Here is a 26848-nt window from a genome sequence, read left to right on the forward strand (position 1 = left end):
CCAAAGCCTGTGCTCTTTCCACTGAGCCGCGCTGCTTCTCTAAGCCACTTAGAGAAGGCTCTATTTATTCTATTTTGTCAGTATGTTTGGTTTTGTTCTCTGTCTCCCCCTTTTAGACTGTGAGCCCGCTGTCGGGTAGGGACCGCCTCTCTAGGTTGCCAACTTGGACTTCCCAAGCGCTTAGCCCGGTGCTCCGCACACAGTAAGCGCTCAATAAATACGATTGACCATGATGATGATGATTCATTCATTCATCCCCTCATCCCCTCATCCCCTCCTTCCCTCCCTGCCCCGGCCCCGCCCCCCGCCGAGGCCCCAGGCCCCGCCCCCGATGACGTCACCGGCCGGGCGGCCGGGCGCCATTTTGAAAGTGGAGCCGCCGGACGCCGCCGCCGCCGCTGCCGCCCCACCGCCCGCCGCCCGCGCCCCGCCGCCGCCCCCGCCGGGGGAAGAGCGAGTGCGGGGAGGCCCCGCCATCCCGCCCGCTCTGCCTCCCGCCCCTCCGGCGGGCCTGCCGGACGGCCCGCCCGCCTCCGTCCCTCCCGGCCGGCCGTCCTCTCTCCGTGTCTCCCTCGGTCTGTCCCGGCCGTGGTCCCTCCCTCCCTCCCTCCCCCCCCGCCGGGGCCCATCCGCCGCCATCCGCCGCCCCCGCGGCCCCGGCCCGGGTGAGGGGCCCGCTTCCGGAAGCCGAGGCCCCGCCGAGCCCAACGGGGTCACCATTTCCAGCCCAGCATGGCAGGTAAGGGGCTTTCGAACCCTCCCTCCTCCCTCGGTGTCCGTCCGTCCGCGGGGCCCTCCTCCTCTCCGACCAAAATGGCTTTTGCGACGGGGGCCGGGGCCGGAGCGACCGACACAGAGGCAGATAGAGGGAGGGGGAGGCCGACGGACGTGGAGATGGTGCAGGCGGCCGCGATCTCTTGCTCTCGGGAGCCTTCCTCCCCCTCCCGCCGCCCCTCCCTCCTGCTCCCCTCTTCCTCCTCCTCCTCCTCCTCCTCGTCGTCGCCCTTCCCCTTCCCGCCCCGTTCGGCCGGGGAGCCCGGCCCGGTCTTCTTGCCTCTCTTTCATCTGCGCACATCATGTCGGCAGCCTAATTTAGGGCCCGTGGCCCGGGCAGGAAGCGGGCCAAGTTTCCGTGCAGGGGGCATGCACGGACCCGCGCGGGAGGGAGGGCGGGAGGGAGGGCGGAAGGCCGGCCCCGGGGGCCCGTGCCTCCGGCAGAAGCGGCCGAGCCCGGGCAACCCGGCCCGGCCCTGCCCGGCCCTGCCCGCGCCCCCAAATCGATGAGTGAGTGAGTGAGAGTGAGGAGTCCCGGGCCTTCCGTGCACCGCCTCGCCGTGGAAAAGGCCGGGAAACTTGCCCCCGGGGCCTTTGTGCAAATCGCGACCACCTTTCCCCGGGTTGGGGGGCGGGATTCAGAAAGCGAGAGTCGGGGCCCGGCAAGGCAGGCAGCCAGGCAGGCAGGCAGGGGGCCCGGACCACCGGGGCGAGGAAACGCTTCCCCGTCGGTTTCTGCTTTTCCTCTCCCGCCCCGGCACAAATTCAGAGGCGGGGAACGGGTCTGCCAATTTTGCTGGATCGTACCCTCCCGAGCGCCTAGCCCAGTGCCCTGCACGTAAGAAGCGCCCGATAAGGAGGATGGATTGGTGGGTGAACGTCCGGACGAGCTTCCCGCCGCCCGGGAGAGCGAAGACCGGCGTTCTCGGGCCTCCTGGGAGGGAGGGAGGGAGGGAGGAGAGCAAGCAGCAGGCCGGGGCCGAGCCCCCGTTCTTCCCGAGCTTGGTGGTCGGGGCTCAGCCTCGCCGCATTTTCTGGGGACGCCCAAGGACAGGCAGAGAGAGCTAGCTCTGTGTCCGTGCTCCCCGTTGAACTCAATCAATCAATCGTATTGACCGCTTACTGTGTGCACAGCACTGTACTAAGCGCTTGGGAAGTCCAAGTTGGCAACATATAGAGACGGCCTTTACCCAACAGTGGGCTCACACGCTCGTGTGGTTTGAATCGCCGCCGGGCCTTGGCGATGGTCGACGATCCGAATTGCCCTAGATGACAGCCTGGCAGATGTCACCTGCCCCGTCGCCCTTGAGATGGGTGGGGTGGCATGGGAGAGACGGCCTCTTTCTTTCTTTCTGGGCACCCCTTCCCGTTCCTTTTCCTGGCCGGCAGGGCCAACCCAATGATCAGCTGCCAGGCCGGGGCCGGCGGGTGAATGAATAGGGGGTGGTTTCCTCCTTTCTGGGTGTCTCGCCGACGAGGTTCCCATGAATCATCCCCACCTTTCACCGAGCCGGCGATGTTCCTCAAGTTGGCCCTCCGCTCCACCTTTTATGGTAGTTGCATTTCTTCCAGCCTTCGGCCGGCCAGCTCTCTCTGTCTCTCTTTCGGGGGGCCTGCGCGGATCGATTTATCGGAACAGGATTTGGGCTCTGCCTTCCCGCGTGTAGTTGGTCCGGTGGGAGGCCAAGATGAAAGGAAAGCGTTTGAACAAGAGTGCAGTGATCGAAATGTATGGAAAGTACGTGGGCGCCTACGGCAGGTTTGCTTTGCACCCTGAAAACCTGGGTAAGGAGGCCTGCTTTTCACGGCGGTGTTGTGTTTGAGCTTCCGATCCATCGATGGACTCCGCTGGGCACTTACACTGTGTGCGGAGCACTGTACTAAGCGCGTGTACTGAGGTCCAGAAGAGGAAAAATCGGGCAGGCGGCTGTGGACGTCCTGCCCTTACCTGGGGAAAATGCAATTAGACACGATTGGGGTGGGCGTTAAGAAGTGTCGGGAATAACTCAGGCCCTTTGGAGGGGTGGTCTGTTCTCTGGTTGGGAAAAAAGCTCCTCAAACTCGATGAAAACGGCTTCTGTCGTGCTGTTTGGGCAGGCCGAGTTCGGGCTGGGGTGGTGGTTATAGGTGTGGGCAGCTCTGTGCTAATAGTATAATGCCAACCCTGGATACCATCGCGCGTTTGCAAGAATAAACGTGAACCCAGCTCAGACGAGAATTTAATTGGGTGTTTTCTCTTCTAGGAGCTGGAGGAGGGAATGACATTCAGTGGTGTTTTTCTCAGGTGAAAGGGGCGGTAGATGATGATGTTGCAGAAGGTAAGAATACATTTGTTGGAAAAGGATTTTCTTGAAGATGATTTGTGTTTAAACCTAGTTTCCGTACCTTCCTCCCCCCCCGCCCCAAATGGGGAGGAACTAAGAATTTTAAAAAGTAACTCGGACCAGTGTGTATTCAAAGTAAGACAGAATGACAGTTTTCCATTTCTGATTTTATTTATTTGTCACGTTTCCCATTAGGCTTCTTAAGCCATCGTAGGAAAAATTTGAGGCTGAAGCCCTCAGCCTGGAAATGCGGTGTTTCCATCCTAAGGTGCTGTTCTGGGTAACCTTCTGGGCCTTGTCTTGTCGGGTCTTACCCTGAAGGATCCTGTGTTCCTGGTTTTGGTTGTGTTGTGTAATTAAACTTGTTAAAATTAAGATGAGTCCCTGCAGCATTTAATCTAGAAATACCAGGGTAACTTGGCATTAAACATGTTTTTGACTGGTGTTGAGAAGATTGGGGTTTTTTTAACTTTCACACTTGGATAGTGGAGGATTTTGCGGGAAGCAGTTGCTACCTCATTTTGTGTATTTTCCATTTTACTCATCTGCAGGTATTGAGAAATAAAGCGCAATACATTTTTGTAAGCATTTGGGGAACTAAAATAAGTGTCAGGTATTTTTAAAATTTCACATCAGTTTCAGGAAGGTTGAATAATCGCAGGCTTCATTTTTCAATTATAATATCGGTGTTCATATAGCATACCTTAAAACTTCCTATTTTGTTCTTAGTTGAATTGCTGGCATTTGGAGGATTGGATAGTCAGGTTCCTTTTTTTTTAAAGTGTTTTCAACAGGTTTCCTGTGGGGCAACTGCCTTATTATATTATTCAGGAGCTCTGTGTGGATGTTCTTATTGTTGTGTGGTTTCCTCCCCCCACCCGTTACCCACCCTAATTTTCGAGGCAACAAGAACTAGTTTTGGATTTTACACTGAGGTTGTTCCACTCCAACTTCAATCTCTGGATTTCAGTTTTTAATTTGACATCTGTGGCTGTTTTGCTTCTGTGGAATGCAGAATCGGGGGAAGGTTTCCTCTGCACAGCACAGGGGTGTGACTCTTTTTTCCAATACCATCCAGTGCGCCCCAAGTTAAGAGAACAGTAAGGGAGCAAGCACCCTGGCCCCGGGTGCTCTCAGAATTCCCTAAGCCCCTGGGGAGCAGGAGAACCAGCAGGCAAGGGGATTTGGGCATCGCCCTTTGCTCCCTCCCTTGGGTCAAAGCGTCGTGGCATGGAGGGGTTCCGGATGTGCAGACGGGAGGCCGCCTCAGCCCTTTTGACCTGGCACCCAGAACCCAGGCCTGGTGGGACTAAGGAGTGGTTCTACCATGAGTCAGATTAATTTTGTAGTCTTCACTTTAGCTGCAATTGGATTTTTTAATGCGTGCTGCTCAAGCATTTTAATGGGGTGAGGGATATTGCTAAACGCGGACTAGGAGAACAGTTTAATGAGCTGCTGGTTTCACTGAATGCAGGTAATAAAATTGTATCGTACTCTCCCAGGCTTTTAGTACAGTGCTTTGCACACAGTAAGCGTTTAATAAATACGATTGAATGAATGAAAAAATGCAATCTAGAAAGTCAGTGCAAAATTCCTCATTTTCATTTGGAGATTACTAGTAGGCGTATTTATTGAGCACCTCCCATTTGCAGAGCACTGTTGTAAACGCTTGGGCACGAACATGGCCCCACATAACGGGTCTTTGGCCTGCAGTAGATTGAAATGAGCTTCAGAATTTGGTTTATCAGTCATTCTGTTTTACCTGCTGATGATTCTTGTCTCTATACTTTGGAAACATTTTTAAAAATAAGGTCATTAGTGCATGCTTTTCCTTTTAAAGTATCTGGGGCATCATCAGTCTTTCAAACTAATACTCTGTGAAAGTGTTCCAGTTAGTTTTGGTTTAGAAGTCATGAAAATTTTATTTGCTTTCTCTGTCTCAGTGACTCTGTTGCTGTTCAAGTCCGTGGCAGATCTAGAGGAAGTGTTCCTTGGTTTTGTTTACCTTGTTTCTGTTGAAATTGTATCGATCTAAAATTTAGATGTGGATGTTTGATGTTTTGGGGCACTTTTCAAACTTTGTGATTGTTTATTAACTCGATTGTACTCTGAAATGCATAGTGTAGTGTCCTGCAGACAGCAGTCGCCTCAGTAAGCACCATATATTGAATGGTATTTAGGAAGAGTCCTCAGAAACCCACACAAACCACACCTTAACCTGGTGCCCTTTGAAATTCCTCTGTTCCAACCCCTGGAGACTAGATAGACTGAGGGTGAGGTGAGTGGGATGGCGACTGCATCTGCTCTGATGAGCTTGTGTAACACAGGGCTTTGGCACTTGGAAATCCCTTAATAATTATTGTAATAATGTAGGAGCTGCGCACTTGTAGACCAGGGTCTGCAGTGCCGTGCCCCGCGGCCCCCCCCCATCCCTCCCACCGCAGGCAGGAAAGGGTAGGGGGGGAGTGGTGGCCAGGCCAGAGGAGTGGGAATTGTTGGCGGCTGCACTGGGTGTGTGCTAGTTGGGAATGCCATTGTCTCAGCCCCACGCCCATTCCCTTACCTCGATTTCCATTTTCCTTTCTCTGCTCCCCCCTCCCACTCCCATTTCCACTTCCTGTCTCTCCTTCCCCTCTTTTGCCTTCAGCCCCAGCATCCCTGTTGGGTCACTTCCTCTGTCCCCAAGACAAAGGCAGTGGGGCCCTGGGCTTTTCGAACCGTGGGGAATGGGGAGGGGTCGGCAGAGAAGGGGGCCAGGTTCAAGTCTGGGCCATCCTTATAAGTCTCCCAAAGGATCCAGGCCGTGGCCACTGCTCCCACTAGCACTGCTCCCTTGAACATGCTTTCGGCACTTCTCGCCCCTGCCTGTCTTGGCTGTAAGCTCTAAACCTCTCCCCTGCCTGCTCCCCACCTCCTTCCCACGCTCGCTTACTCATTTGAGGCTTGTGGCCATCCTTGACCTGGGTTTCATCTATTTACTCTGTAACTTTTATCGTTGCATCCCGAATGTCAGATCTGTGTGTTTTGTGTTCGGCCCAGCTCCAAATGTACTAGGGCTCTTTAAACAGTGGCCAAGGAAAGTGCGTTATATGTGCAAAACCTTGGGAACACACAAGGTTTTCTCCACTGACAAGGTGAATTGTTTGCAAGCCCAGCAGATAGTTGTGCAGCTGGAGAGCTTGAGCAGAATTGGAGCTGGAACCAGGTGCCTAATGCTACCAAGCCCAGTGAGAGTAGCCAGATGTGGACACTGAGCTCCCCCATTGAGTTTTGGCATTAAAACGGGGACAACTTTTCTCCCCCAGGAAGTGTTATTCTCCCACCACGGAACCCTCAGGCCGTGTTACGCCTTTACTACTGGGTCAGGCCACCGGGCCGCCCACCCCGCTATTTCGCCGTATTCTGCCTCCGACAGCGTTCCAGGATGCTGTGGGGAGGGAGGGTGGGAGGGAAGAGATAACGGTGGTACTTCTTCTTCTTGATATTCTGCGTAACGGTTCCGGGTATGCCAGCTGGCATCCCTAACCTTCTCTCCAGTGACCCATTGTGATGAGAGCAGTGGAAATCTTCTAGCCGTGACGCAGTCGGTACCTAGCAAAGCTCTGGGTCAATGTAATGCTGGCAGTTCGTTGCTTTGGGAGAGCTGCTGAGTGAGCGGGGAAGGAGTGTGGCCTAGTGGAGAGAGCACGAGCCTGGTGGTCAGAAGGACCTGGGCTCTAATTCTGGCTCTGCCCCTTGTCTCTGCTGTGTGACTTTGGGCAAGTCATTTCACTTCTTTGTACCTCAGTTATCTCATCTGAAAAAATGGGGATTAAGGGTGTGAGCCCCTTGTGGGACATGGACTGGGTTCAACCTGATTAGGTTGTGTCTACCCCAAGTGCTTTGTACAGTGCCTGGCACATAGTAAGTGCTTTTTAAAATAAAAAAATCACCAGCTAGCTGTCAGTCGTATGGACTTATGGCCATTCGGGAGGCTCATGGGTGCACACGGGGAACTCCTCAGCTGAGGCCTGTTCTGGTGGCAGGCCGGGTCAGTAGCACCCCTCACTGCTGGCTTTTCTGGGATTGACAGTGTCTCCACCTGCCATGACCATCTAGCAGGAAATTCCTCTCCCAAGTCAGTGAAGCTAGAACTCTCAGATTCCAAAATTTTTTAGTTATCTATCTGACAGGCATGAAGCTTTCAGAAAGTGTTAAATCTGTTATTATGGATGTGTCCTTGACCGTAGTGTAAAAATGAACATTTTGTCATTTTGGGGGGAGGAGTGGAAGTATGGGTGTTTTTCAAATGAATATGGATGCAACCGGACAGAATGGTTTTCTCTGAAATGGTAGCCTTTGTGAAATCTCATCTCTTCTAGGAGGCCTTCCCCATTTAACCCCGCCACCATTCTCCCCATCCCAGCAGCCCACGACTTTGGCGTCGGCCTTGACTCTCTGCTCTCCGTCAACTCACATTAAGCTACTGGTCCAATCCTGCCAGTTCTTCCTGCCCAGTATCTCCTGGATCTTCCCCCTCCCTTCCACCCAAACTGCTACTACCCTGGGGCCAAGCTCTGGTCTTGCCTTGTTTGTCCTATAGGCCTTGGTTCTCCTATTGCATCAGCCTCCCTGCTCATCCCTCAACTGCCAGTCAGTCCTCAGTCGGTGGTATTTCCTGAGGACTTACCATGCACCATACTAAGCACTTGGGAACACACAGTAGAGTAAGAAGGCACATCCCTGTCCTCAAGGAATTTACAGTCTAGCAGGAGCAGCAGATGCCAGAATACATTACAGGTAGGGGAAGCAACAGAGTCTATGGGTCTGTATAGAAATGCTGTGGGCTTGGGGGTGGGGTGAGTACTAAATTGCTTAAGGGTACAGACTCTTGAGTGCATGGGTGACATAGAAAGAAGGGAAAATGGAGGGGGGAATGAGAGCAGTCAGGAAAGGCTTCAGTTGATCAATCGATGGCATTTATCGTGTGCTTAAACTGTGTGCAGAAGCAAGAGTTGCCTATTTTAAAGAGGTACTGGGTTCTAATGCAGGATTCGTCACCTGTCTGCGATGTGACCATGAGCAAGTCACTTAACTTCTGAGCCTTGCTTCCCTCATCTGCCAAATGAGGATTCAATACCTGCTCTCCCTCCAACTTAGACTATGAGCACCCTGGGTCTGTATCTTGTATTATCTTGTATCTATCCCAGCACCTAGTACAGTTATTAAGATCACGTCTTCTCCAAGAGGCCTTCCCCGATTAAGCCGTCTTTTCCCCAGCTTGCTCTCTCTTATGAGTTGTCAGTGTGCTCAGTTCTGAGACCTTTGGACATTTGACGTTCACTCCAACCCCACAGCACTTAATGTACACATGTGTAAATTATCTATTATATTATAAATTGCTTATTCAAATTAATGTCTGCTTCCCCTCTAGATCGTAAGCTCGTTATAGGCAGGGAACATGTCTGCTAATACCATTGTATTGTACTCTCCCAGTCGCTTAGTACAGTGCTCTGCACATAGTCGGGGCTCAATAAATACCTTGATTGACTCTCTCTGCCTGCGAAGTTCATTCAGAGCCCACCTGAAAACCCCACCTCACCTCCTCAATTAATTTCTCAATACCTGTGGAGTCCCTTCAGGCAGCTCTAGCCCATATGAATTTATTTATACCTGACCTCATCCTTTTTTTGTATATGTTCACCCCATTTATTTAATTTGATTACTCTAGTTACGAGTATTTTCTATAGTATCTCCTCTTTTAGAATGGAAGCTTAGTACAGTGCTCTGCACACAGTAAGCGCCAAATAAATACGATTGAATGAATGAATGAAGCTCACAGTGAGCAGAGACAATGTCATTTCTTTAGCCTGAATTTCCCAAGCATTCGGTATGGTGCCCTACACTAACTGGGAGCTCCATAAATACCATTGCCACTGCTATTAGTAAAGTGAATCACTGAGATGGTGCTCTTCACTCAGTAGGTGTGCTCATGTGCCACTGATCAATTGTACGTTCTAGTCTATTTTTGCCTTAACCAAGCAAGGCAGTACTGTTAAGTTTTTGTGGGGGAAGATTTTTGGTGTGCAGAAGTGCATGTTAAATCACTCTGCCTGTCCCCTTTCTAAACACATTTACTAAGGAGGGTGTTCACTTTTGATTAAGCATGCTTACCTGTGATTTGACTTAGTGTTTGTATGTGTGTTTTCAGCCAATTCCCTGACCATTATAAATTGAAAGTCTGGATTTCCCAGCAATGACAGATTGATTCCTTCGCTCCCCCAGGCTCCTTGTTCTGTGCGCCCTGCTGCGGATTGCAGTTTCAGAGTTTCCCCAGTCCCCTGGAAGCCCCTTGCACTCCCTCCCCGCCCCCCCCCCCCCCCTTGCAATCACTCCCAAGCCCTCCTTGGGCTCTGTGGTACTGTCTCAGCACGGCAGGACTGTTTACAAGTGTGTTTTCATTCCGCCCATCTGTGAAGAAAGTACAATAATAATTGTGGTGTTCGTTAAGTGCTTACAATGTGCCGGGCACAGTATAAGCGCTGGGGTAGATACGAGGTAATCGGGTTGGACACAGTCTCTGTCCCACACAGGGCTCACAATCTTGACAGAGGAAGGGACTGAGGCCCAGTGAAGTGACTTGCCCAAGGTCACACAGCAGACAAGTGGCAGAGCCGGGATTAGAACCCAAGCCTGTACTCCATCCACTAGGCCATGCTGCTTCAAGCAGTTGGGATTTTGTGAAGTGGGGCAGGGTGAGCGTGTGAAGTCTCTGGACGGCCCTTGGTTCATTTATTCATTCGTTGTCATATTCATTGAGCACTTACCATGTGCAGAGCACTGTACTAAGCATTTGGAAAGTACAATACAGCTGTAAAGAGAGAGAATCCCTGCCCACAATGGGTTTACAGTCTAGAGACGGGAAGGACCCCACAGTGACATCGCCTACCTCCTCTCTGCTTTCCCCTCCCTCCCCCACCTCTCCCACTCCCCCCGAGGTAGACAGTCCCGGGGGCCGTCCGGGGCCCCGATGAGGTGTTGGAAAGGGCCTGCTGGTACCGAAGTAACAACCTGACTGAGGTCCTCGGAACCCAGGGAGGAATAATCAGTGTGGTATTTGTTCAGTGCTGAGCACTGCCCTGAGCGCCGGGGTAGGTACAAGATAATAATTTACCCAAATGTTGAAACTAAATGATTTAGTAAGTGTTTACTATGTGACAGGCAGTGTACTAAGTACTGGGTTAGGTTCAAGTTAACCAGGTTGGGCACAGTTCCCGTCCCACATGGGGCTCACAGTCTTAAGCCTCATTTTTACAGATGAGGTGACTGAGGCAGAAAAGTGAAGTGATTGCCATATTATTGTCCTATTATCCAAAATAGGATTTTATTTGATCTCTTCAATTCTCTCCATCTTAATACCCGAGGTGCTAACAAGCAGAATTGGCTGCCTGGTTGCCCTCTCCCCTTCCCTTCTCTTCCATCCTTCCCGTCCATCCTTTCCTTCCCTTCCCTTCCTCCACTTGTCCTCTGGGGGCTGGAGTGAGGTCTGGACTGAGCCCAGACCCAGTCACAAAGACTTTGGGCCAAGAAGGTGTCTGAGAGGATTGATTCTTGGGCTATTGGCTCGTGGCTTACTTATATTAACGTCTTTATCGCTTTCTAGACTGTAAGTTTAGTGTGGGCAGGGAATTTGTCTACCAACTTGGGTGGACCATCCTCTCCCAAGCACATAGTACAGTGTTGTGTGCACAGTAAGCGCTCAGTAAATATTATTGACTGATTGTGGTGCACCTTGGCCTTCTCTGGTCCCTACCCATGGTGTTCCCTCTGGAGCAAGGGAGCAGCCCCTTGCCATGGACACGTGACTGAGCCCTTGGTGTCTCAGTCATCACTGTGGCCACGTGAGTTGCCCTAGGTAGTATTTGCTCAGAAAGCTTCCCCAGTGGAGGCTACCCCCGCGCCCCCCCCACAACGGCCTCTTGGAAGAGGGGTGTAATTTTTGGAGGGTTTTGAAGTTGGGAAAATGGTGGACTGTAGGATATGAGGCAGGAGGGAGTTCCAGGCCCGAAGGAGAATGTGGGCAAGGGGAGTGGAGAGGGAGACTTGGAATGATTGGCCCGATTGCCTGATTTCCCATGCCACACACTGGTGCTTTAGCCCCCAAACAGGTGCACCTCGGACTCTCGGCTCTCCTCAGTGCTGATGGGGGAAGGTTGCCGCGCAGGTGAATTCACAGCTTATCTTCAACTCTCATTTTAGCCAGTACTTCAGACCTCCTTCACCCACCCCTCAGTAGTGTTTATTGAGCTCTTATCATGTGCAGAGTATCTGACTAAGCACTTGGGAGGGTCCATTGCAACAGGGTTAGTTGACATTTTTTCTGCCTAGAATGCGCTTACCCTCTGGAGTGGGAGACAGAGAAGCAAAGGATGTGGGTTGGAGTGTAGTAATAAAACCATTACCGAAATTGTTACTAAGTAGAGCCATGGTGTGGCAATGATTTGGGTTTTACAACTTTTCCCCCTGTACCTCTACAAGAGGCCGAGCAAGACTGGTAGGAGTGTTCAAACTGTAGAGTGTTCCGTGTTCAACTGGAGCGGTGCCCGTGGGTAGTCTGGACTGGAAAGTAGTCAGTCCCTAGGGAAATGAGATTGAACAGTAAATGAAGTACAGGCAGCAGTGGAAAGAGCTCCAGCCTGGGAGTCAGAGGACCTGGGTTCTAATACTTGCTCCGCCATTTGCCTTCTCTGTGACCTTGGGCAGGTTACTTCACTTCTTTGTGCCTCAGTTTCTTCAGTTGCAAAACGTGGGACAGGGATTGGGTCCAGCCTGATTCTCGTATCCACCCCACGTATGAAGTGGCTACAAATACAACAGTAGTAATAATAATAATAATGATATCATTTAAAAAATACATGCCATGGATTGAGCGATTGACACAAGGAGGGCCTTACCATTACCAGTAGCATTTATTAAAGCACCCACTGTCTGCTAAGCCCCGCCCTAGACTCTAGCCATGTGGGAGTTTCTAGTGGGGTTTGCAGCATCTTGGTTCAGTCTTGCCAGTTCTTGAGGTGTCCTGTCCCATCCGGCTCAAGGACCAGAGATGGTACAGCACACTGTTCACATTCCTTTTGCTTCCTTGGGTACTGCATTTCACAACATGGCCTAGAGGATAGAACATGGAGGACCTGGGTTCTAATTCTACTCCACCACTTGAGCAAGTCACTTCACATCCCTGTGCCTCAGGGACCTCATCTGTATAATGAGAATTAAGACTGTGAGCTCTATGTGGGACCCAGGCTGTGTCGAACCTGATGTTCTTTACCTACCCCAGTGCATTGTTCAGTGACTGACTGGCACGTAGTAAGTGCTTAACAAATACCATTAAAAAACCCCCCCAAAACCCATGAATATTGCCCATGGGAGAACTAGGATGTTCTTTTGTAATAGGCATTGTGGCCAGAGTTTTTATTTGGGCATTTGTGAATGTAGAGGAATGCTGTATCTATCTTTAAACTGTTCACTCTACTATAGGGATTGTAAAACAGTAACAGTAATCATAGGGAGCAGCCTAGGTGCCTTTGCCTCCCCACCCCCTATCATCAAAAAACCAAACATGAGGTTCCTTAGCTGAAAACATTTCCAGTACATAAGAACTCAGTTGTCCAGGGTGTGTGAGACTAATATCAAGCTGAGTATTGGAGTTCTTCAGAAACAGTGGGGCCAGTCAGTGGTTTTATTTGTAAATGATTTACTTTTAAACCGCTAAATTTTGCAAGTCTCAAAGTGGGTTCATCCCTGAATGGTCTAGGGAAAAATCAAAATAACAAAATAATAATGAGAAAATTGTAATCCACCATCTGAGAGGATCCGTGGGTGACACTGACTCATGTATGCTTGATTTGCTAATAGGAGTAAAGATGGCATCTGTTAAAGGCTTATATGTGCCAAGTACTGGACTGAGCACCAGGGTAGATAAAAATTAATCGGGCTGGACATAGTTCCTGTCTCATAAGGGCTCCCAGTTTGAGTAAGAGGGAGAACGGACATTAAATCTCCCATTTTACAGGTTAGGAAACTGAAGCCCAGAGAAGTTAAATTGACCTGCCCAAGATCACCCAGCAGGCAAAAGTGGAGCCGGGCTTCTGACTCCCAGGACCCTTACTCTTTCTACCAGGCCATGCTGCTTCCAAGGAGATTGGTTATTGGGGGTTTTTTTGCTTTTCAGTAGGGCAGCTCATGTCAGCCACAGGTGGAGTTCTGTCGGATGCGGTGGAGCACATTCACACGTCAGTTCCCACCTGGAATACTGTGGGCAGCTCCGCCTCTGCCCACCATTGCACGGGACCGGGGACAGACACGAGCTGGGGTCAGGGGTGGGTTGGAGGTGGCGGCGCTTCCACAATCTCTTGAGGAGAGTCGAAAGCCGAGGGAGGCCCCGAGGCAAGCATCCAGCTGGTGGGTCGTGGGAGTGGAGGGCAGAGTGCTTCATGCAGAACCCCAGGCGGCCTGCCCGTCGGGGAGTCACACCCCAAGAATCCTCTGCACAGAAAGTCCTGGAGACCACACCTGACCGGGCATTTGATTCGGAGGGGCTCTTTCTTCTTATCCGAGGAGAGGCTGTCGTCCGTCTGTCTGTCCCGTCGTCTTCCCGCCCCTCCCACTCCTGCCTCCCCTGCGGTCTGAGGGAGGAAATTTAGGCCTCGGAAACGGTTGTGGTCTCGTGTATGGGGGGCATCGAGGAGGCGAGGGGCGTCCTCTTCATTGGAGAAAAGGCACAGGGAACTTGGCTCAATCTTGGGGCTCAGTAAACACAGGCAGAAATGCCACTTATTAGGCCTGCTGTCCTTAGTTCAGCCTGGTCTGCCGGCTCAGCTTTTCCGGGGCCTTAGTGCCTCATCCCCTTGCTGCCTCCTCCCTTGGATATTCCTTTTCTGCCAGCCACTCCATCATTGGGGCCTCTCCTTTGAGTCTTCAACTCTGGTCCTTAGATCAGGTTCTTCCTTTTGAGGGAAAAGATGATGTGATGACCTCCCTCCCACCCCTTCGTTTTCCTTCTTTTTTAAAATTCCAGCCCCTTCTTTTACAATATCTGAACACTTTATGGTGCTTGTCATGCCCTTCTCCTTCTCCCTCTCTCCCTAAGCATTTTACAGGGGCCTTAATATCTGGCAGCTATTGTGTCCTAGTTTCAAAAATTGTATTTAAAAAAAAAAGACGGTTCTGTACCTGGAAGAATGTCTTCGTTAGTTTGAGAGTTGGGTATGCTGTTATTTATTACCAGTACAAATGTCCATTCTGTGCACAGAGCATTGAAGCAGACGTAGAAAATGTGAGCACGGCCTGCCCTCCGGGGGTCGTAGAGTCTGCAGGGAGAAGACAAGGCAAGGCACTCAAAATGGAATTCTTTTTGTATGAAAAGCCAGCGAGCCCACATTAAGGAAATGGCTGTTCCCCTGCTCCGATGGAACACCCATCTCCCAGCCGTCAGACATCAGGGTGCCCTCCTGGAAGAGAGTGGGGATCCTGAGCTCCTCCTGGCTGTGCCGTGGCCCAGCCCGGCCCTTGTTACTGAAAGACGCGGCGGGCTGTGGCTCTTGTTCACCCAGAGAGGAGCTTGGGTGGCAACCTGGATGGTTTCTGGAACCTGCTGGAGTTTGGTGGGGGATGGAGAAGGGGTTCTCTGGGTTCAGCAGTGTTGTCGGGGGCGCGGGGGGGGGGGTGCCTCCTTTTGGGAACGAGGAGTCCAGACTCCCAGGAAGGGAGCTTCCTGCCTGCACCTTGTTCCTTCCGCTCAGCGGTCTCCTAGAGGAAGGATGCTTGTCTCCTCCAAGATGTGAGGCTCTTTGGAGCTACTGTGTGCTTGCTGCCACGTTGCAAGGGCGCTGGGGTCACTGATGGGGCAGAGGAAGAGGTCTTTTGAGGGGGGCAGGCACTGGGGCATCTGGGCTGGGAGGAGCCCCCACTGGATAATGCTTCTGTGCCTACCGGGTCTGAGAGCTGGGAGTGAGGAGAGGAAAGCCGCAGGGTGTTGGGTCCAGTGAGGATTGAAAGCATTTTGACTCTGCCGGGGGAGGTAACCCATTTCAGCCCAGAGGACCCGTGGCTGGGTGGGATGGTCAGCAGCAGCCCCTTCTCCTGGCCAGCCTTGTGGGTGGGATGCAGTCTACCTTGCTGTTAGGTGTCTTTTCATTCATTTATTCAATTGTATTTATTGAGCACTTAACTGTGTGCAGAGCACTGTACTAAGCTCTGGGAAAGTACAATTCAGCAACAGAGACAATCCCTATCCAGCAGCGGGCTCACAGTCTAGAAGGGGGGAGACAGACAACAAAATCAAACAAGTAGATAGGGATCAATATAAATAAATAGAATTATAGATATATACAGATCATTAATAAAATAAATAGAATAAGAAGTATGTGCATGTAGACACAAGTGCTGTGGGGCGGGGAGGGGGGTAGAGCAGAGGGAGGGAGGGAGTAGGGGAGATGGGGATAGGGGAGGAGCAGAGGAAAAGGGGGCTCAGTCTGGGAAGGCCTCCCGGAGGAGGTGAGCTTTCAGTCCGGATATGGGTGTGTGTATGTGTGTGCATGCGCACCAGGTGTAGGGGTGGTGGGATCAGTGACATCACCCTGGAGCCAGTGGGGGAATCTGTGCGTCTGAGGGAGCCCAGAGACTGAGTGGCAGGCACATTAGAGAGAGAGACTGGAGATTGGAGGAGATTTGCACCCTGGTTTAGAAATAGAATGGTAGAACCTGCTTAATTTTGTTGCTCTGGACCCTTGAGGCGGTTTTGGGTGGAGCCAAAGCGTTGAAACATCCTGGGAATATTTGGTAGTCAGCCAACTCATTTTAAAGTTCTTTGTGTTTTATTGGAGCTGGATCAGAGATTATCTTGTGAAATATTGTGAATTCAGAATTATTTTACTTGAAAAAATAGCGGAGAGGAAACAGTGGGTTTCTGTGATTAGGTTAAAAAGTAGTGACAAATTTAATACTCTCCCAAGTGCTTAGTACAGTGCTGTGCACACAGTAAGCTCTCAATATATATGATTGACTAATACGTTGCTTATTACAGTGTCTTAGTGTGGCATTCATGCTTCCTCTGATTAGCAGTGCAGCCCAGGAGAAGGGAGGAGTCCGTTTCCTGCCACCCACCTCTCTCCAAGGAATTCTTTGGCCAGAATGTGCCCTTGGAGTCCATAGGCATCACGGCGAGTAAGATCCAGTTAGTGATTTGCCCATCTAACTTGACAGAGGTGACCAGCCGTTACATATTCCACATGGATGCTTGTTTAGGGCCCCCGAGCATTTGACTTGGAGGCAAAATATAGGAGGCTGACAATGGGAAAAGAAAAGCAACGTGGCCTAGGTGGCAAGAGCAGGGGCCTGAGGGTCAGAGGGCCAGGGTTCTAATCCCGGCTCTGCCAGTTGCTTGGTGTGTGACCTAGGGCAAGTCACTTCACTTCTCTGTGCCTCAGTTACCTCATCTGTAAAATGGGGATTAAGACTATGAAGCCCAACATGGGACAACCTGATTACCTTGTATCTACCCCAGTGCTTAGAACACTGCTTGGCACATAGTGAGCGCTTAACAAAAGCCATTATTATTATTATTAATAATATTAATTAACTTGTACGTACCCCAGCTATTAGAATAGTGTTTGACGCATAGTAAACGCTTAACAAGCAGCATGGCTCAATGGAAGGAGCCTGGGCTTGGGAGTCAGGTCATATGGGTTCATTAGAACCCGGCTCCACCACTTGTCAGCTGTGTGACTTTGGGCAAGTCATTTCACTTCTCTATGCCTTGGTTACTTCTTCTGTAAAATGGGGATTAAGACTGTGATCCCTACGTGGGGCAACCTGAAGACCTTGTATATACCCTAGCGCTTAGAACAGTGCTTGGCATATAGTAAGCGCTTAGCAAATGCCATTGTTATTATTAATAACAAATACCATAAAAATGGTGTTGGGGGAGCGGGTGGAAGAAGCAGAGTAGAAAGGTAAAAGGGTAGGAAGTGGAGAGAAGAACCCTTTATTTTATCAGGGGAAGGAGAGAGGTGTTAGGAGTTGGAAAGAGTGGTTGCGGCCCAGAAGGACAGCTGAAGGAAGAGGAGGAAACACTGTTTTGACCCTGGGTCCCTGCAGAGGCTGCTTCATCCCTTTATTTCATTCATTCATTCATTCAATCATATTTATTGAACACTTACTCTGTGCAGAGCTCTGTACTAAGCACTTGGGAAAGTTCAGCACAGAAATAAAGAGTGACAATCCCTGCCCACAACGAGCTCAGTCTGGCTGGTGGGTTTGGGGGGTGAGCACGGATCATTTATCAACAAAAAACGTTTAGTTCATGTCCCCCCATTTCTCAAGAACCTCCAATGGCTGCCCATCCACCTCCACATAAAGCAGATTTCTTACCACTGGGTTTAAATTACAGTCAGTTTACCCCATCCATTCTACCTCACTTCACTAATCTCCTATGGCCCAGCCCGCACGCTCCACTCCTCAAGCGCCAGTTTACGCACTCTATCCTGATCTCATCTGTCTCGCCTCTGACTTCTTTCACACATCCTTCCACTAGCCTGGAACTCCTTTCCCCTCCATATATGTCAGACCACCACACTCTCCACCTTCAAAGCATTATTAAGGTCATGTCTCCTCCAAGAGGCCTTTCCCATTGAAACCCTCTTTTCCCCGGCTTCCTCGCCCTTCCATGCCGTCTGAGCATTTGGATCTGTGACCTTTGGGCATTTGATATTTGCCCAACTCCCAGCTCACAGCACTTAACATACAAATCTTTAAATTATATGTTCTAAATTATTTAACAACATCTGTCTCCCCCTGTATACTGTATGCTCATTATGGGCCGGGAATGCATCTGATAATTCTGTTGCAAGTGCTTAGTACAGTGCTCTGCACATAGTAAGAGTTCAATAAATACCACCAATCGATTGATTGGCTGGCCGGGCTGGGACCTGATCACTGGTCCCTAGCTGCCAGCAGCACAGCATTGGCTGAGACTCCCTGCTTGTAAGCATATGAGCCTTCACCAGAAGAGACCACCTTGCTTTGAGGTGTCAAACCAGTACAGAGCAGGAAAGTTGTGCCCTGTGGTGCAGGGGAGCGTAGTGGGATGTCCTGCCATCACTGCAGCTGAGATTTGCAAGCTTTTTAAACCACCTTAAAGAAAGGGTCCTCTGGCCCAGTAAATCTGATACAGTAGAAGGCAGCCTCAAAATAGACCCATGTAAATGGGTAGGCGGAAGATTCCGCCGTCCGTCCGCCCGCCCGCCCTCCCCGCCCCCAGCACGTCCCTTGCCGAATGAAGCATTTAACGAAACACTCAAAAGAAGTTTGCAAGTACAGGGGGAAATGCCAAACAGAAAATTAGCAAGGGCGCAGGATGGGAAGGTTTCTTAATTACTGGAACCACTGGCTCTGTGTGATGAACTTTGTCAAGTACAGTCTTTAGCCAAAACAAAAGTAGCCTGCTTGCCAAAGAAGAAAGGTCATAAATGAGAAATCTGTATCATGCAAAATGGGGCCCGGTGGACTTGGCCACTAAAATGGGCCAAGCTTCTCAGCCAGTGTTGGGGCTGTGGGGTGAGAAGTTTATTATTATTATCCAAACCTCTAGGTGTTCTGCCTCCCCGATTCTCTAGATTTCACGTAAGTGGGGACAGCCAAAGTTTTGTTTCACATGTGAAATATGAGTTTTTAGACTGAGCCCACTGTTGGGTAGGGACTGTCTCTATATGTTGCCAACTTGTACTTCCCAAGCGCTTAGTACAGTGCTCTGCACACAGTAAGCGCTCAATAAATGCGATTGATGATGATGATGAGTTTTATGAGCACCCTTTTAACCAGTCTCCTCCAGGATCCCAGAACATTTATTGGTGGGAATTAAAGTGGACAGTGTACAAATACAGAGGATCCTGTTTTCAATTCAAAGTTTTAAGCAAAAGAAACGATCCAGGCGTGAGAAGCCATTAGGGGTGGGATATTTGAACTCCTCCTAAAGTGTCAGCAATCGTTTACGATTCTCAATCAATCAATCAATCAATCAATCGTATTTATTGAGCGCTTACTATGTGCAGAGCACTGTACTAAGCGCTTGGGAAGTACAAATTGGCATCACATAGAGACAGTCCCTACCCGATAGTGGGCTCACAGTCTAATAGGGGGAGACAGAGAACAGAACCAAACATACCAACAAAATAAAATAAGTAGGATAGAAATGTACAAGTAAAATAAATAAATAAATAAATAAACAGAGTAATAAATATGTACAACCATATATACATATATACAGGTGCTGTGGGGAGGGGAAGGCGGTAAGGCGGGGGGATGGAGAGGGGGACGAGGGGGAGAGGAAAGAAGGGGCTCAGTCTGGGAAGGCCTCCTGGAGGAGGTGAGCTCTCAGCAGGGCCTTGAAGGAAGGAAGAGAGCTAGCTTGGCGGATGGGCAGAGGGAGGGCATTCCAGGCCCGGGGGATGACGTGGGCCGGGGGTCGATGGCGGGACAGGCGAGAGCGAGGTACAGTGAGGAGATTAGTGGTGGAGGAGCGGAGGGTGCGGGCTGGGCAGTAGAAGGAGAGAAGGGAGGTGAGGTAGGAGGGGGCGAGGTGATGGAGAGCCTTGAAGCCCAGGGTGAGGAGTTTCTGCCTGATGCGCAGATTGATTGGTAGCCATTGGAGGTTTTTGAGGAGGGGAGTGATATGTCCAGAGCGTTTCTGGACAAAGATAATCCGGGCAGCAGCATGAAGTATGGATTGAAGTGGAGAGAGACACGAGGATGGGAGATCAGAGAGAAGGCTAGTGCAGTAGTCCAGACGGGATAGGATGAGAGCTTGAATGAGCAGGGTAGCGGTTTGGATGGAGAGGAAAGGGCGGATCTTGGCAATGTTGCGGAGCTGAGACCGGCAGGTTTTGGTGACGGCTTGGATGTGAGGGGTGAATGAGAGAGCGGAGTCGAGGATGACACCAAGGTTGCGGGCTTGTGAGACGGGAAGGATGGTAGTGCCGTCAACAGAGATGGGAAAGTCAGGGAGAGGACAAGGTTTGGGAGGGAAGACAAGGAGCTCAGTCTTCGACATGTTGAGCTTTAGGTGGCGGGCGGACATCCAGATGGAGATGTCCTGAAGGCAGGAGGAGATGCGAGCCTGGAGGGAGGGGGAGAGAGCAGGGGCAGAGATGTAGATCTGGGTGTCATCAGCGTAGAGGTGATAGTTGAAGCCGTGGGAGCGAATGAGGTCACCAAGGGAGTGAGTGTAGATTGAGAACAGAAGGGGACCAAGCACTGAACCTTGGGGAACTCCCACAGTAAGAGGATGGGAGGGGGAGGAGGAGCCTGCAAAAGAGACTGAGAAAGAACGACCGGAGAGATAAGAGGAGAACCAGGAGAGGACGGAGTCTGTGAAGCCAAGGTCAGATAACGTGTTGAGGAGAAGGGGGTGGTCCACAGTGTCAAAGGCAGCTGAGAGGTCGAGGAGGATTAGGACAGAGTATGAGTGGATATTCTCATATCCACCCTGCAGTGTCCCACACCCCCAGCCCTCTCTGGGAGATCTTGCCCTGGGCAAGATGCAGATTGGATCAGAGAGGTTGAACTGGCGCAGGCCCTGAGTTCGACGCTCCGTGGCCAGCCAACCGCTGTGCCTGGCTCTGGGAGCTTCCAGGTGGAAACCGGAGGGTTTTACCCCTTCATGTTTTACGGTTTGCTGCGTCCACCATCAGTAGTCCAGTCAGTCATACTTATTGAGCACTTACTGTGTGCAGAGCACTGTACTAAGTGCTTGGGAGAGACAGCGCTTAATAGATCCCATTATTATCATTATTATTACAATGTAATAACAGACACATTCCCTGCCCTACCAGGGAATATATAATTAGAAAATAATAATAATGGTGTTTAAGTGCTTACTATGTGCCAGGCATTGTACTAAATGCTGGGGTGGGTACAAGCAAATTAGGGTGGACACAGTCCCTTTCACCTGTGGGGCCCACAGTCTCAATCCCCATTTTGTGGATGGGGGAACTGAAGCCCAGAGAAGTGAAGTGACTTGACCAAGGTCACACAGCAGACAGGTGGTGGAGTTGGGATTAGAAAACCATGACCTTCTGATTCCCAGGCCCGTGCCCTGTCCATTACTCCATGCTGCTTCTTGAAGGGTTTTGGCGGGGGGCAGCAGGGGGTTAGGGGGTGGGGTCCTTAGAGCATCCCTTGATAAGGAAACCTTGCATCGTGGCACTTAGTTAATCCATGGTATTTAACTGAGTGCTTACCATGTGCAGGAGAGCGTTAAGTGCTCGAGAGAGCACAGTCCAGAAGAGGTGCTAGTCATGGACCCTGCCCTTGAGGAGCTTGCAGTCTAGTACGCACCCACGCCACGTCCCACACTGCACACTTGCACACTCCACCACTGCATCACATTCCTAGCAGGTGATGCACATTGTCAGAAGATTGTCCCCCGTCCTCGATATCATGGTCCAGCCAAAATGCTTGGGCAGAAACCATGTTCTGAGTGAACCATCTGCACTTGGCACAAAGCCAGTGTTAATGATGACATTGGTTAAGGGTTCACTCAAGAAGGAAGGTGAAAGGTCAGACCGGGTCAAACGTCGAGGTGTTTCATTGCTCACCACTGCTGTCAAGACCCCATCCAGGGTCCTCCTAGGTCGACGGCCAAAGACTAGCCATGGCCGGACAGACCCTCCTGGGGTGGCAGTGGGGCTTCAGACTGGAGCGTGGAATGGCCGAAGGGATCTCTCTGGGCATCAGATGCAGAAGTGCAATCAATCAGTCGATCGGCGGGATTTATTGAGCTCTCGTGACTTGTACCCAGTTTCCATAGACCTTATGAAAGCGGGAGACGATCGGCAGATCTGGACTCTGGAAACCATTAAACAAATGGGGCTTCTCTGGAAAGTTCATCAGGATTTGGAGCCATTCCCCGAGACAGTGGGTGGGTAGTGGGCCCGGTCTAATGCAACTTGTTCCGGGCAGCCACGCTGGAAGATACAGCAAGAGACCTTGAAGCCGGTGAGGGAGCATGCTTTCACACCTCTGGGAAACTCTTCACCCAGACATAGTGTGTCATCCAAAGTCCTGGAAACAACCATTCAGTAATTACTGCACACAGATGACAGGCCTACAAACCCACACCCAGGAAGATAAGCAGTCAACATATAGACTGTCTCTATATGTTGCCAACTTGTAATTCCCAAGCGCTTAGTACAGTGCTCTGCACACAGTAAGCGCTCAATAAATATGATTGATGATGATGATGATGAATCAGCCAGGCTTTCCGGACTAACGATAAAGGTCAAGAAAACTGAGGTGACTTGTCAGCTTGCACCAAGGAATCCAGACACCTGACAAAAAAGACATCTTGGAAACACAGAGCTAAAAGCTGTGAAAATTCCGCGTCTTAGGCAGCCAACGATGCAATGGTAGATAAGGAAATAGAAACTAGGTTCTAGAAAGCCAGGACATACTTTGGAAGAGTGTCGAAGTGCGGCGGCAATATGGTGGCAGACTCCAGAATGAGTCAAAGGTCTACAAAGCACTGTGGCTCAGTGGAAAAGGCACAGGCTTTGGAGTCAGAGGTCACGGGTTCAAATCCCGGCCCCACCAATTATCAGCTGTGTGACTTTGGGCAAGTCACTTGACTTCTCTGTGCCTCAGTTCCCTCATCTGTAAATGGGGATTAAGACTGATCCCCCTGTGGGACAACATGATCACCTTGTAACCTCCCCAGCGCTTAGAACAGTGCTTTGCACATAGTAAGTGCTTAGTAAATGCCATTATTATTATTACAAAGCTGGAGTATCGTCCATCCTCCTATGGCAGTGGGGCCTGGGCCTCAGACAGGCATCATGTCCGACTTCTTGACCATTCATTCATTCATTCAATCGTATTTATTGAGCGCTTACTGTGTGCAGAGCACTGTACTAAGCGCTTGGGAAGTACAAGTTGGACCAGTCCTGTCACCGTCACTGACGGGCCAGACTCAATATCAAATGGCAACATTTGATTGGAAGCAATGAAGGCCTGAAATGTCAGTCTCCTAGCATCACTGAAATGTCAGTCTCCTAGCATCAAAGATAAGGCTCACCTTAACCCAGTTAGCCTGTGTGGGGCATCAATCAACCACTAGTACTTCCTTGAGTGCACCTGAGGAGAATGAGGGATAGCAAGAGACCTAAACAGCTTCTGGATGGAGAGCTAAAATTGGGTCCCTGAAAACAGGGGGGGCAGAGAAAGTGTTTTAGGGATGTCGAGGACTGTGCGCCCCATGTAGAGCAGGGACCGTGTTAGACCTGCATAGTTTGTATCCATCCCAGCACTTAGAACAGTGTCTGACACAGACTAAGCATGTAACAAGTATTGTCACTTTTAAAAAAATCATCAAGCCAAGCCTCAGACAATGCTGCATCCCACCTGAAATCTGGGAGTCTGCCTCTATGGTCAGAACAGCCTAGGGCAATGTCGTCGGGGAGTGGTTCTCCTTTTTATGTGACCAAAACCGCAGGTCCCGCAATAGCCTTTCCATTCATTCATTGGTATGAATGGAAGCACTGTATTGAGCGCTTGGAAAGTACAATTCAGAGAGACAGTCCCTGCCCACACAGGGCTTACAGTCTAGAAGAGGGAAGACAGACATCAAAACAAGTATACAGGCATCAGTATAAATAAACAATTACACAAATACATAAGTGTTGTGGGGTGGGGAGAGGGAGGAAAGAGCAAAGGGAGTGAGTTGAGTTGATGCAGGCAGGAGGGGGAGCTGAGGGAAAGGGGGGTTTAGTCTGGGAAGGCCTTTTGGAGGAGGTGAGCCTTCAGTAGGGCTTTGAAGGGGGAAAGAGTGATCTTTTGGTGGATTTGAGGAGGGAGGGCATTCTGGGCCAGAGGTAGGACGTGGGCCAGGGGTCGACGGCGCGACAGGCAAGATCGAGGTACGGTGAGAAGGTTAGCACCAGAAGAGTGGCGTGTGCAGGCTGGGCGGCTCTGAGATGGTTGAGGTGGTCCTAGTACCTGGATTCCCCCTAAAAGCACTCTGTGGCATGAGTGGTCTGGTATTGCTCTTTTCCAGAGAAGACCAGGTTGCCAAACCGGGAGCGCTGGGGATGAGGCCGGATGCCACTTGTCTGGTCGCCGGCCCGCTAGGCGGTCCCTCCGTGGGGGCAGGGGACCCAGGCCCGAGGAGGCCCCCGGATGTGGGGAGACCCTTTTCCAGCCACCCACACACTCCTAGGGATGGTTTCCAGGGTGTTGGGAAGGGAGGAACAGCAGGATTTGGTGATGGAACTGAATGTGTGGATTGAAAGAAAGGAATGAGTCTAGGGCAAATGCCACAGGGCCGTAGGTGGACGCTGTGGCCAGACCTGGCTGAACATGGCTACCCTCGGGGTGGTAACCCAGTCAGCACCTGACAGCGGCTTTTTAAACTGAAAAAACAGCATGGCCTAGTGTATAGAGCATGGGCCTAGGAGTCAGAAGGACCTGCATGCATAGCTGCTCAGCAAATGCTCTTGTTGGATTGATTGAAGTCCAGAAATGAGAGGGACTTGGGTAAATTTACAGATGCACATTCTATAATGGGTTCCTGGAGGGAGTCTTAGGCATGTTGGAGAAGCAGTACGATCCAGTGGCTAGAGCATTCTAATCCTGGCTCTGCCACTTGACTGCTGTGTGACCTTGAACAAGTCTTATCACTTCCCTGTGCCTCAGTTACCTCATCTGGAAAATAGGGATTAAGGCTGTGAGCCCCATGTGGGGCAAGGACTGTGGCCATGCTTAGAACAGTACTTGACATATAGTAAGCGCTTAACAGTTACCATCATTTTTACCTATCCCAGCGCTCAGTACAGTTCCTGGCACATAGTAAGCGCTTCACAAATGCCATTCTAAAAAAGTAGTAATAGTAGTGATACGATTAAATAAGGGCCGGCTTACTGGGTGCAAGAGTGCTACCCTGTCCCAGCTATTGGAGTCAAGGTCAAGGAGGGCAGCCACCACGACCTTCCCAAGATCCTGCACCCTCTGAGGGCTCTAGCAAGGAAAGACCATTTAAACCTCACTGGTTTATGCTGAATTCAATTGGCCAAATCGGGATTTTCCTTCTGGCATTTGCCTATTCGTCAGTATCTTAGATGTTTTCCAAATAACGGCATCAGCCGGAATGTTTCTGAAGTATGTTACCAGTTGTCCTTTCTAAGTGTGACAAACAATCCAAAGGTTCTGGATTTGTTAGGTATTTGGTGTATGTAGGCTATATAGCTGATGCTATAGGAAGTGCAAGTTGTGACCTTCAAATGCTGAATCTTTGCTGTGAGCTGCTAGAAACTCCATCTGGTCTCTCTTCCTTTCTCTCCCTTGCGCCCTCTCGCTCCCCCTCCATCAGTGCCTGTCACATCCCTACCATGATGGCAGGTAAGAGGGATCTGGCTTGTCCGTTAGTTTTGGGGGGGGAAATACAATTCTCTTCACTTTCTAAAAAACTTACTTTTCAAGCCTGTAGTTGGATTCTACTGAATTCCATTCAGGCTTCCTGGTGGAGTGCTTTTCAAATCAGTTTTTTTTTTTTAAAAAAAAAAGCAGCAGCGAAGGATCAAGCCCCTCCCCCCCAAAATCAAAATGGACCCCCCCCTCCCCTCCCCAAAGAAGCCTGCCTTGCTCCATTTTTGTGGCAAGGATATGGAAAGCTTTAACTTGCCATGCTGATGAAAAAGTAGACATCTTTGTCTAGGATAGAAGTATGGGGCTGCAGAAAGATGCTTTTCCCGAGACTGCATGTGAATTAGAAGGGCTCTTGGAAGTGGTTATCATAATATCCACGTTCCTCTATTCCCCCCCCCCCCCCCCCCCCCCCCCCCCCCCGGGATGCAAAATGAGCTTTAACTGCAACACATGAGGCTTTTTCATGTTTTCGAAGCTAACTCCTGCTCGGTTCAGTTGAGCGGTAACTGTTTCTCAGCCTTGGCCAGCAGCAGCTCAGTTCTTGGCTCCGAGGCGGTGTGCAGCCTATTGAAATTCTGACTGTGGTTTCCGCAGAGGCGTTTTCCATAAATAGCTCACTCAGTGTTCCTCTGGCACCCAGCAGACTGCCCAAGAATGAGACGGGGAAGGTCCTCAAGGACTGAGCTTTGTGGCATGTCCTTTGTGCGTTCACCTTGCATGTGGATCCCTGATCTGGGCATTTCCCAAGGGCAGTAGAATCACCCCCAGGGGCATTATTAGCAAATTCCCCATGGCCCTGGTTATTCGGAGGATGACCTCTCTTGAGAATGAGAAGAGGATTAAGTTGTGATGGGCCAGGGGTCCACAGTCTTTACTTGTATTTGTGGGTCTGATTTAATGATGTGTGCTATCTGATCTAAAAGGAAATGCAATCATACGGAGGTTTTTCTGCCATGTAGGAAGATTTTAAATACTTTCATAACATGTTTTTGGGAATTAGTGCATTTGAAGGGGTTTGTGATTTGCTGCAGCTGGCGTTTTCCCTTTTACCTTCAACCAATCAATGGTATTTATTGAGCTCTTACTACGTATAGAGCACAAGGAGCTTACAGGCTACGGGGGAGATAGACATTAAAATTACTTTAGGGGATTGGAGTATAGGGTTGCAGCACTGGCTGAGCCATTTTCTTTACTCCCACCCTTAAATTTTCCCTCTGCCCTCCTTGCTTTCTGTTTCCTAACTTCAGCTCTCCATTCAGCAAGATTGCAGGGAGGAGAGAGGTGAGGGCTGGAGAGGT

The 26848-nt window shown here is 50.4% G+C and overlaps 1 protein-coding gene across 2 annotated transcripts in view; it reads left to right on the plus strand.

Moving 5' to 3' along the window:
- Window positions 1-636: 636 nt before the first annotated feature.
- The window catches only part of PPP2R2A (protein phosphatase 2 regulatory subunit Balpha), a 93759-nt gene continuing 67547 nt past the window's right edge, over window positions 637-26848 (plus strand). The window contains exons 1-2 of one of the 2 annotated variants that reach the window (XM_038746910.1): window positions 637-739; window positions 3018-3092. In XM_038746910.1, coding sequence (XP_038602838.1) covers window positions 733-739; window positions 3018-3092 — 82 coding nt within the window. In that variant the 5' untranslated portion in view covers window positions 637-732. Of the gene's footprint in view, window positions 740-2462; window positions 2560-3017; window positions 3093-26848 lie in introns of those variants that run through there. The other variant, XM_038746909.1, reaches the window with a different exon arrangement.

The sequence above is a fragment of the Tachyglossus aculeatus genome, chromosome 5 (assembly GCF_015852505.1).
Source record: "Tachyglossus aculeatus isolate mTacAcu1 chromosome 5, mTacAcu1.pri, whole genome shotgun sequence".
Lineage (NCBI taxonomy): Eukaryota > Metazoa > Chordata > Mammalia > Monotremata > Tachyglossidae > Tachyglossus > Tachyglossus aculeatus.